The sequence below is a fragment of the Boleophthalmus pectinirostris genome, unplaced genomic scaffold, assembly GCF_026225935.1.
Source record: "Boleophthalmus pectinirostris isolate CB_2022bp ecotype Guang Dong unplaced genomic scaffold, ASM2622593v1 HiC_scaffold_10, whole genome shotgun sequence".
In the NCBI taxonomy this organism is placed as follows: Eukaryota; Metazoa; Chordata; class Actinopteri; order Gobiiformes; family Gobiidae; genus Boleophthalmus; species Boleophthalmus pectinirostris.
In genome coordinates this window covers 82148-95000 of record NW_026570971.1, presented here as the reverse complement: position 1 = coordinate 95000, position 12853 = coordinate 82148, and the positions used below count along the sequence as shown (strand labels likewise).

The following is a 12853-nucleotide window of genomic DNA, read 5'->3' as shown; positions in this document are numbered from 1 at the left end:
ACACACACACACACACACACACACACACACACACACACACACACACACACACACACACACACACACACACACACACACACACACACACACACACACAACACACACACACACACACACACACACACACACACACACACACACACACACACACACACACACACACACACACACACACACACACACACACACACACACACACACACACACACACACACACACACACACACACACACAACACACACACACACACACACACACACACAACACACACACACACACACACACACACACACACACACACACACACACACACACACACACACACACACACACAACACACACACACACACACACACACACACACACACACACACACACACACACACACACACACACACACACACACACACACAACACAACACACACACACAGACACACACACACACACCACACACACCACACACACACAACACACAACACACACACACACACCACACACACCACACACACACACACACACACACACACACACACACACACACACACACACACACACACACACACACACACACACACACACACACACACACACACACACACACACACACACACACACACACACACACACACACACACACACACACACACACACACACACACACACACACACACACACACACACACACACACACACACACACACACAACACACACACACACACACACACACACACACACACACACACACACACACACACACACACACACACACACACACACACACACACACACACACACACACACACACACACACACACACACACACACACACACACACACACACACACACACACACACACACACACACACACACACACACACACACACACACACACACACACACACACACACACACACACACACACACACACACACACACACACACACACACACACACACACACACACACACACACACACACACACACACACACACACACACACACACACACACACACACACACACACACACACACACACACACACACACACACACACACACACACACACACACACACACACACACACACACACACACACACACACACACACACACACACACACACACACACACACACACACACACACACACACACACACACACACACACACACACACACACACACACACACACACACACAACACACACACACACACACACACACACACACACACACACACACACACACACACACACACAACACACACACACACACACACACACACACACACACACACACACACACAACACAACACACACACACACACACACACACACACACACACACAACACACACACACACACACACACACACACACACACACACACACACACACACACACACACACAACACACACACACACACACACACACACACACACACACACACACACACACACACACACACACACACACACACACACACACACAACACACACACACACACACACACAACACACACACACACACACACACACACACACACACACACACACACACACACACACACAACACACACACACACACACACACACACACACACACACACACACACACACACACACACACACACACACACACACACACACACACACACACACACACACACACACACACACACACACACACACACACACACACACACACACACACACACACACACACACACACACACACACACACACACACACACACACACACACACACACACACAACACACACACACACACACACACACACACACACACACACACACACACACACACACACACACACACACACACACACACACACACACACACACACACACACACACACACACACACACACACACACACACACACACACACACACACACACACACACACACACACACACACACACACACACACACACACACACACACACACACACACACACACACACACAACACACACACACACACACACACACACACACACACACACACACACACACACACACACACACACACACACACACACACACACACACACACACACACACACACACACACACACACACACACACACACACACAACACACACACACACACACACACAACACACACACACACACACACACACACACACACACACACACACACACACACACACACACACAACACACACACACACACACAACACACACACACACACACACACACACACACACACACACACACACACACACACACACACACACACACACACACACACACACACACACACACACACACACACACACACACACACACACACACACACACACACACACACACACACACACACACACACACACACACACACACACACACACACACACACACACACACACACACACACACACACACACACACACACACACACACACACACACACACAACACACACACACACACACACACACACACACACACACACACACACACACACACACACACACACACACACACACACACACACACACACACACACACACACACACACACACACACACACACACACACACACACACACACACACACACACACACACACACAACACACACACACACACACACACACACACACAACACACACACACACACACACACACACACACACACACACACACACACACACACACACACACACACACACACACACACACACACACACACACACACACACACACACACACACACACACACACACACACAACACACACACACACACACACACACACACACACACACACACACACACACACACACACACACACACACACACACACACACACACACACACACACACACACACACACACACACACACACACACACACACACACACACACACACACACACACACACACACACACACACACACACACACACACACACACACACACACACACACACACACACACACACACACACACACACACACACACACACACACACACACACACACACACACACACACACACACACACACACACACACACACACACACACACACACACACACACACACACACACACACATACACACACACACACACACACACACACACACACACACACACACACACACACACACACACACAACACACACACACACACACACATCACACACACACACACACACACACACACACACACACACACACAACACACACACACACAACACACACACACACACACATATACACACACAGACACACGCAGACACACACACAGACACACAACACACACACAACACACACCTGCACAGGTAGAACACTTTACACAGACTGTAGGTTTAACTTGAGCCCCTTTCAGACCCAACCCTGAACCAGGACCAGGACCAGGACCAGGATCCAGACCAAAGGCCAAACCCTGGACCAGACCAGGACTCGGAGCCAAGAGCAGCAGGTCCACAGAGGAGACACGGTGAGGGAAGTGTCTCGGGAGAGGGAGGACAGAGGAGGTGTCTCGGGAGAGGGAGGACAGAGGAGGTGTCTCGGGAGAGGGAGGACAGAGGAGGTGTCTCGGGAGAGGGAGGACAGAGGAGGTGTCTCGGGAGAGGGAGGACAGAGGAGGTGTCTGGGGAGAGGGAGGACAGAGGAGGTGTCTGGGGAGAGGGAGGACAGAGGAGGTGTCTCGGGAGAGGGAGGACAGAGGAGGTGTCTGGGGAGAGGGAGGACAGAGGAGGTGTCTCGGGAGAGGGAGGACAGAGGAGGTGTCTGGGGAGAGGGAGGACAGAGGAGGTGTCTCGGGAGAGGGAGGACAGAGGAGGTGTCTGGGGAGAGGGAGGACAGAGGAGGTGTCTCGGGAGAGGGAGGACGGAGGAAGTGTCTCGGGAGAGGGAGGACAGAGGAAGTGTCTGGGGAGAGGGAGGACAGAGGAGGTGTCTCGGGAGAGGGAGGACAGAGGAGGTGTCTGGGGAGAGGGAGGACAGAGGAAGTGTCTCGGGAGAGGGAGGACAGAGGAGGTGTCTCGGGAGAGGGAGGACAGAGGAAGTGTCTGGAGGAAGGTGTCTGGGGAGAGGGAGGACAGAGGAGAGTGTCTCGGGAGAGGGAGGACAGAGGAGGTGTCTCGGGAGAGGGAGGACAGAGGAGGTGTCTGGGGAGAGGGAGGGGACTAACCATTTTCTTCTTTTAGAACCGACCCAGAACCTGGCCCCCGCCTGGCCCCGCCCCCTCGACCCAGACCCAAACCAGGACCAGGACCAGGACCAGGTCTGGGATCAGAACCAGGACCAGAGCCACAGTCCCTAAAGAGCGACGGCTCCATTTACAGAAACCTGGACTTCACGAGGTGAGACACAAATCTCTGCTTTGGTTTGGTTGGTTTGGTTTTGTATAAATGTCACATTTGTTTCGGGGATTAGTTTAGTTTGGTTTAGTTTGGTTTAGTTTGGTTTAGTTTGGTTTAGTTTGGTTTAGTTTGGTTTAGTTTGGTTTAGTTTGGTTTAGTTTGTGTTGGTGCGTTTTACCACACGGTTGCTACGGTAACAGTAACGAAATTCCCCAGTGATGACGTCACAGTTTCCAGCCAGGAAGTGACATTTTAAACCTAAAACCTACAAAAAGAAGACAAATATATAAATATTAATAATAATAATTTAAACCTAGAGAGTCTGAACTTTAATATTAAAATGTTTTGAAAAGTCTGGGCGGAAAATGAAGCAGAGTCGAACTGGAGCCGGACTCCAGCTGCGTTAACTGAAACCGCCTTAAATGTGACACAGAAATTAAATGATTTAAATGATTTTTGAAACAGGTTCTGAGCATTTTCCTCTTTTCTCTTTTAGAACCGATCCAGAACCAGGCCCCCGCCCGGCCCCGCCCCCTCGGCCCAGACCCAAACCAGAACTAGAACCAGGACCAGGTCTGGGATCAGAACCAAGACCAGAGCCACAGTCCCTAAAGAGCGACAGCTCCATTCAGAAATACCTGAAATTCACAAGGTGAGGCGTCTGGGGAGAGGGAGGACAGAGGAGGCGTCTGGGGAGAGGGAGGACAGAGGAGGCGTCTGGGGAGAGGGAGGTCCTGACTGTGTCTGTGTTTTAGGGCGGAGTCAGAGTCGGACGTCTTACAGAACAAAAGGTCGATCCACCGAGATGTGGACCTCAAGAACCACCTGGAACCAGTCTTTAAGGTACCTCCACCAGTCCTGGTTTAGTCCTGGTTTAGTCCTGGTTTAGACCTGGTTTATACTTGGTTTAGTCCTGGTTTAGTCCTGGTTTAGACCTGGTTTAGACCTGGTTTAGTCCTGGTTTAGTCCTGGTTTAGTTCTGGTTTAGACCTGGTTTATACTTGGTTTAGTCCTGGTTTAGTCCTGGTTTAGTCCTGGTTTAGACCTGGTTTAGTCCTGGTTTAGACCTGGTTTAGACCTGGTTTAGACCTGGTTTAGACCTGGTTTAGACCTGGTTTAGTCCTGGTTTAGTCCTGGTTCTGTGCAGCGTTTGGAGGAGGACCTCGTGTCCTTCGTGAAGCAACAGTTGAAGAAGCTTCAGAAGATCCTGACCTCAGACCTGGACCTAGAACCGGACCAGGATCAGGACCAGGACCAGAGGACTCAGGCCGTCCTCTCTCTGACCCTGGACTTCCTCAAGACCATGGACCAGGAGCAACTCGCTGACCTCCTGCTGACCAGTAAGACCTGAGATAATACTCCCTACAACCATACAACTCACCCTTCTGGAACAGATAATACTCCCTACAACTGTCCTGTCAATCATATTGACAGGACTTCTTCTTCTTCTTTCTTTTGACCTCAAATATAAAGGTGTGATTTTATATTTGATTCATGATCTGTTTTATTTTATTTGGACTTTACATTTATATCATTATGTCTCTTGTTCAGTTTTTTTTATTTATTTCAAATGTATTTATTTGTTTATATCATCAGAGTCTGAGTCTCAGTCCTGTGATGTTGTTGTTGTTGTTGTTGTCGTTGTTGTCGCAGGGACCCGGGGCTCCGTGTGCCGGGGGCAGACCAGGCGTCTTGTGGCGCACAGGTTCAGCCGTGTGTTTGAGGGCGTGGCTAAAGCCTCAGACTCCGCCCCCCTGAGCCAGATCTACACAGAGCTCCACATCACAGAGGGCGGAGCCTCAGAGGTCAACCAGGAACACGAGGTCAGACTTGTGGAGACGACGTCCAGGAGACCGGCCGCTCCAGAGACCATCACATGTGAAGAGCTCTTTAAACCCCGCCCACATTCACCACAACCAATCAGATTAGTGCTGACGAAGGGCGTGGCCGGCGTGGGGAAAACAGTGCTGACTCAGAAGTTCGGTCTGGACTGGGCTGAAGGCCGGGCCCACCAGGACCTCCAGCTGCTGTTCCCCTTCACTTTCAGAGATCTGAACGTGCTCAGAGACACACAGTTCAGCCTGGAGGAGCTGCTGCACCACTTCTTCAGTCCATCCAAAGATCTGTGCAGCTTCCAACAGCTCCAGGTGCTCTTCATCTTTGACGGTCTGGACGAGTGCAGACTTCCTCTGGACTTCGGCCGAACCCGGGTCCTGAGCGACCCCACAGAGTCCGCCTCAGTGCACGTGCTGCTGGTGAACCTCATCAGGGGGAGCCTGCTTCCCTCCGCTCTCCTCTGGATAACCACGCGCCCCGCCGCGGCCAATCAGATCCCTGCTGAGTGCGTCTCCATGGTGACAGAGGTGCGAGGGTTCGCCGACCCGCAGAAGGAGCAGTACTTCAGGAAGAGGTTCAGAGACAAACACCAGGCCAACATCATCATCTCCCACATCAAGAGCGTCCGCAGCCTCCACATCATGAGCCACATCCCGATCTTCTGCTGGATCCTCTCCAAGGTTCTACAGAAGCTTCTGGAACAAACAGAACCAGAGCTGCCCCGGACTCTCACACAGATGTACGTCCACTTCCTGGTGGTGCAGGCCAAAGTCCAGAACATCAAGTATCAGCAGGGATCAGGGGAGGACCTTCACTGGACTCCAGAGACCAGGGAGATGGTGAAGTCTCTGGGAAAAGTGGCCTTTGAGCAGCTGCAGAAAGGAAACCTGATCTTCTACGAGAGTGACCTGAGCGAGTGTGGGCTGGACGCTGCAGCGGCCTCAGTGTACTCCGGAGTGTTCACACAGGTCTTTAGAGAGGAGCCAGGCCTGTACCAGGACAAGGTCTACAGCTTCATCCATCTGAGTGTGCAGGAGTTTCTGGCCGCTCTTCACGTCCATCTGACCTTCTTCAGCTCCGGAGAGAACCTTCTAGTGGAGGACGGGTCCGAGAGCTCGGACCCGGTGCTCTTTTACAAAACGGCGGTGGAGACGTGCGTGCGGCGTCCCAACGGACACCTGGACCTGTTCCTGCGCTTCCTCCTGGGTCTGTCCCTGCCGGCCAATCAGAGGCTGCTGCGGGGGCTGATGTCACCGACAGGCAGCGAGGCGACCAATCAGGAGACGGTGCGGTACCTGCAGAAGAAGGTGAGCGAGGAACAGAGGGAGGAGCTGTCCACGGAGAAAGTCCTCAACCTGTTCTACTGCCTGAGCGAGATGCAGGACCATAGCCTCGTCCAGCAGGTCCAGACCCAGCTCAGGTGAGACGGGGGAGGGGCCACACTGAGGAGGGAGGGGCCACAGCCCCAACATGGAATGTTTGTTATTCTTGTGTTTAGTCAGTTCAGATGTCAGTGTCCCTCACTCAGGTCGGGGGTTCTGGATCAGGTCCGGTTCAGGGTTCTGGATCAGGTCCGGTTCAGGGTTCTGGATCAGGTCCGTGGTTCTGACCGGTCGTGTTCTCTCCCTCAGGTCCGGGGTTCTGGATCCGGCCCGGTTCTCCTCGACTCAGTGGGCCGCTCTGGTTTTCCTGCTCCTGACGTCGGATCGGGACCTGGATCTGTTTGATCTCCGGAAGTTCTGTCCATCAGAGGAGGCTCTGCTCCACCTGCTCCCAGTGCTGCAGGCCTCCACCCGCGCCATGTACGACTCCTGCTCCACCTCCTGCTCCTCCTGCTCCTCCTGATCCTCTTCCTCTTGCTCCTCCTCCTGCTCCTGCTCCTGCTCTTCCTCTTGCTCCTGCTCCTCCTCCTGCTCCTCCTCCTCCTGTTCCTCCTCCTGTTCCTCCTCCTGCTCCTCCTCCTGTTCTTCCTCCTGCTCCTCCTCCTGTTCCTCCTCCTCCTCCACCTCCTGCTCCTCCTGCTCCTCCTGATCCTCTTCCTCTTGCTCCTCCTCCTCCTGCTCCTGCTCTTCCTCTTGCTCCTCCTCCTCCTGCTCCTCCTCCTGTTCTTCCTCCTGCTCCTCCTCCTGTTCCTCCTCCTGTTCCTCCTCCTGCTCCTCCTCCTGCTCCTCCTCCTGCTCCTGCTCTTCCTCTTGCTCCTGCTCCTCCTCCTGCTCCTCCTCCTCCTGTTCCTCCTCCTGCTCCTCCTCCTGTTCTCCTCCTGCTCCTCCTCCTGTTCCTCCTCCTCCTCCTCCTCCTGCTCCTCCTGCTCTTCCTCCTCCTCCTCCTCCTCCTGTTCCTCCTCCTGCTCCTCCTCCTGCTCCTCCTGCTCCTCCTCCTCCTGCTGCTCCTGTCTAAACCCTGCCTCTCTGTCAGGTTGGGCGGGTGTCACCTGTCGGAGCGCTCCTGTTCTGCTCTGGGCTCGGTTCTGGTTCGGTCCAGTCTCAAAGAACTGGACCTTAGCAACAACGACCTGGAGGACTGTGGAGTGAAGCAACTGTGTGAAGGACTGAAGAGTGACACCTGTGAGCTCCAGGTGCTCAGGTGAGGCCTGGATCAGTCCTGGTTCAGTCCTGGTTTAGACCTGGTTTAGTCCTGGTTCAGTCCTGGTTTAGACCTGGTTTAGTCCTGGTTCAGTCCTGGTTTAGACCTGGTTTAGACCTGGTTCAGTCCTGGTTTAGACCTGGTTCAGACCTGGTTCAGTCCTGGTTTAGACCTGGTTCAGACCTGCCCTGAAGGTTCCTCTCTGCTCGTCTCGTTCATAAACAGATCTGAATGTTCCAAGAGTCACAGTATCTGCTTTTATTCTCCCAAATGTTTCTCATGTAAAACAACCTCACAGAGCCTCACAGAACCTCACAGAACCACACAGAACCACACAGAACCTCACAGAGCCTCACAGAACCTCACAGAACCACACAGAACCACACAGAACCTCACAGAACCTCACAGAACCACACAGAACCTCACAGAACCACACAGAACCACACAGAACCACACAGAACCACACAGAACACAGAACCACACAGAACCACACAGAACCTCACAGAACCACACAGAACCTCACAGAACCTCACAGAACCACACAGAACCACACAGAACCTCACAGAACCACACAGAACCACACAGAACCTCACAGAACCACACAGAACCACACAGAACCTCACAGAACCACACAGAGACAGAACCACACAGAGTTCTCTTTCAGCGTGTTCTGTTTTTCAGGTTGTCCCTGTGTCACCTGTCGGAGCGCTCCTGTTCTGCTCTGGGCTCAGTTCTGGTTCGGTCCAGTCTCAAAGAACTGGACCTTAGCAACAACGACCTGGAGGACTGTGGAGTGAAGCAACTGTGTGAAGGACTGAAGAGTGACACCTGTGAGCTCCAGGTGCTCAGGTGAGGAGCAGCTCTGGGTCGGTTCTGGGTCAGTTCTGGTCATGTTCTGGGTCGGTCCCGGGTCAGTTCTGGTCATGTTCTGGTTCTGTGCAGACTCTCTGGTTGTCTCGTGACCCAAAGCGGATGCTCGTCTCTGGCCGCGGCTCTGACCCTGAACCCGACTCACCTCCAGGAGCTGGACCTGAGCTTCAACCACCCGGGAATCTTCGGAACTGAGACCCTGAAGAACCTGAGAGACGACCCGCGCTACAGCCTCCACACACTCAGGTCAGACCCAGTTCAGTCCTGGTTTAGTCCTGGTTCAGTTCTGGTTCAGTCCTGGTTTAGTCCTGGTTCAGTTCTGGTTCTTGTGTGTTTCAGGTTGGACCCTCAGAGTGTTTGGTGGAAAATGCCGGGTTTGGCCAAATGTGAGTGTGAGTTTGTTTAAGTCGGTGTTTCTGGTGCCGTAAGTTTTTTTGAAGAGTCTGAAAGAAACGAGACGTCGACAAACGTCACTTCACTGAATGATTTTATGTGTAAATGTGTGTGTATAAATGTTTACACACATACACACCTACACACACACACAGAGGTAAATACTTGTCTCCGCTCAGACTCGTGTGAGCCGAGGTTCGATCTCACCACCGCAAACTTCGAGCTCAAAGTTCTGGAGAAAAAACCCGAGGTCCAGTTCACCGAAGAACAACAGAAATATCCACAGCACCCGCAACGCTTCGACTGGTACCCCCAGGTCAGGGCCCCCGACACACACCTGACCGCACCCGACACACACCTGACCGCTCCCGACACACACCCGACACACACCTGACCGCACACCCGACACACACCTGACCACACCTGACACACACACCTGACCGACACACACCCGACACACACCTGACCGCACCCGACACACCGACCACCCGACACACACCTGACCACACCCTGACACACACCTGACCGCATCCGACACACACCTGACCGCACCCGACACACACCTGACCGCACCCGACACACACCCGACACACACCTGACCGCTCCCGACACACACCTGACCGCACCCGACACACACCTGACCGCACCCGACACACACCTGACCGCTCCCGACACACACACACGACACACACCTGACCGCTCCCGACACACACCCGACACACACACCTGACCGCACCCGACACACACCTGACCGCACCCGACACACACCGACACACACACCGACACACACCCGACACACACCTGACCGCACCCGACACACACACCTGACCACACCTGACACACACCTGACCGCTCCCGACACACACCCGACACACACCTGACCACACCTGACACACACCTGACCGCACCCGACACACACCTGACCACACCTGACACACACCTGACCGCATCCGACACACACCTGACCGCACACCGACACACACCCGACACACACCTGACACACACCTGACCGCACCCGACCACACCCGACACACCCACACACCCGCACACACCTGACCGCACCCGACACACACACCCGACACACACACCTGACACACACCTGACCGCACCCGACACACACCCGACGACACACACCTGACCACTCCCGAACACACCTGACCGCACCGACACACACCTGACGCACACCGACACACACCTGACCACCCAACACACACCCGACACACACCTGACCCACACCTGACACACACCCGACACACCTGACCGCACCCGACACACACCTGACACACCACACACCTGACACGACACACACCTGACACACACCTGACCACACCCGACACACACCTGACACCCTGACACACCTGACACACACCTGACACACCACCTCACCCGACACACACCCGACACACACCTGACCACACCTGACACACACCTGCCGCACCGACCACACCTGACCACACCGACACACACCCACACTACCGACACACCCTGACACACACCCGACTGCACACACACTGACCACCGACACACACACCGCACACACACACCTGACACCACACACCTGACCACACACCCGACACACACCTGACCACACCACACACCTGACCCGACACACACCTGACCACACCTGACACACACCTGACCACCACACCACCACACCACCACACGACACACCACCGACACACACCGACACACACCTGACACACCTGTACACACACCTGACCTGCACCCGACACACACCTGACACCTCACACCGACACACACCTGACCGACACACACCTGACCTGACACACACCTGACACACACCTGTACACACACCTGTACACACACCTGTACACACACCTGACACACACCTGACACACCTGACACACTGGGACGGCACCTGTCACACTCTCTTCCTTGCTCCAGATCCTTTGCACCGTGGGTCCGGCTGAGTCCAGTCCTAAGTCCGGTCCTGGTCCTCAGTCTAGTCCTGGTCCTGATCCGGGTCCGAGTCTGAGTGGGCGGAGCTACTGGGAGGTGGAGTGGAAAGGGGGCGTGGCCATCGCTGTGACAGACAGGAGCATCCGTCGCCGGGGAGACGACAGAAGATGTGTGTTTGGATTCAACGAGATCTCCTGGAGACTGTGGTGCTCCGAGGGCAGGTCTGGACCAGGACTAAACCAGGACTAAACCAGGACTAAACCAGGACTGAACCAGGACTGAACCAGGACTAAACCAGGACTAAACCAGGACTGAACCAGGACTAGACCGGGACTGAACCAGGACTAAACCAGGACTAAACCAGGACAAACGAACCAGGAACCAGGACTAGACCGGGACTGAACCAGGACTGAACCAGGACTAAACCAGGACAGGACTAGAACCAGGGACTGAACCAGGACTGAACCAGGACTGAACCAGGACTAAAACCAGGAACAGGACTGAACCAGGACTGAACCCAGGACTGAACCAGGACTGAACCAGGACTGAACCAGGACTGAACCAGGACTGAACCAGGACTGAACCAGGACTGAACCAGGACTGAACCAGGACTGAACCAGGAGACTAACCAGGACTGAACCAGGACTGAACCAGGACTAGACCGGGACTGAACCAGGACTGAACCAGGACTGAACCAGGACTGAACCAGGACTAAACCAGGACTGAACCAGGACTGAACCAGGACTGAACCAGGACTAGACCGGGACTGAACCAGGACTGAACCAGGACTAAACCAGGACTGAACCAGGACTGAACCAGGACTGAACCAGGACTGAACCAGGACTGAACCAGGACTGAACCAGGACTACACCAGGACTGAAACCAGGACTGAACCA

General features: G+C 54.0%; 2 protein-coding genes across 2 annotated transcripts in view; both read left to right on the top strand.

The window, feature by feature from the left end:
* LOC129411018 (translation initiation factor IF-2-like) overlaps positions 1 to 4359 on the top strand; it is a 7752-nt gene extending 3393 nt beyond the window's left edge. Inside the window, exons 3-4 of the mRNA XM_055160473.1 lie at positions 3378 to 3488; positions 4200 to 4359. Of these exons, the coding sequence (XP_055016448.1) occupies positions 3378 to 3488; positions 4200 to 4359 (271 nt within the window). The remainder of the gene's footprint in view (positions 1 to 3377; positions 3489 to 4199) is intronic.
* Positions 4360 to 5658: 1299 nt separating this feature from the next.
* On the top strand, positions 5659 to 11980 carry LOC129411016 (protein NLRC3-like). Its single transcript, XM_055160464.1, has 9 exons — positions 5659 to 5695; positions 6009 to 7611; positions 7823 to 7993; positions 8607 to 8774; positions 9456 to 9623; positions 9717 to 9890; positions 9984 to 10030; positions 10217 to 10353; positions 11975 to 11980. Exons 1-9 carry the CDS (start codon positions 5659 to 5661, stop codon positions 11978 to 11980), a joined length of 2511 nt encoding a protein of 836 aa, XP_055016439.1.
* The last annotated feature ends 873 nt before the right edge of the window (positions 11981 to 12853 follow it).

Excerpts from the sequence above, each read along its gene's own strand:
- LOC129411016 (XM_055160464.1), top strand. The coding sequence starts at position 5,659 with ATGGACCAGGAGCAACTCGCTGACCTCCTGCTGACCA. Across the intron at positions 7,612-7,822 it reads CAGGTCCAGACCCAGCTCAG|GTCCGGGGTTCTGGATCCGG; the intron begins GTGAGACGGGGG and ends TCTCTCCCTCAG. Across the intron at positions 7,994-8,606 it reads CAGGCCTCCACCCGCGCCAT|GTTGGGCGGGTGTCACCTGT; the intron begins GTACGACTCCTG and ends CCTCTCTGTCAG.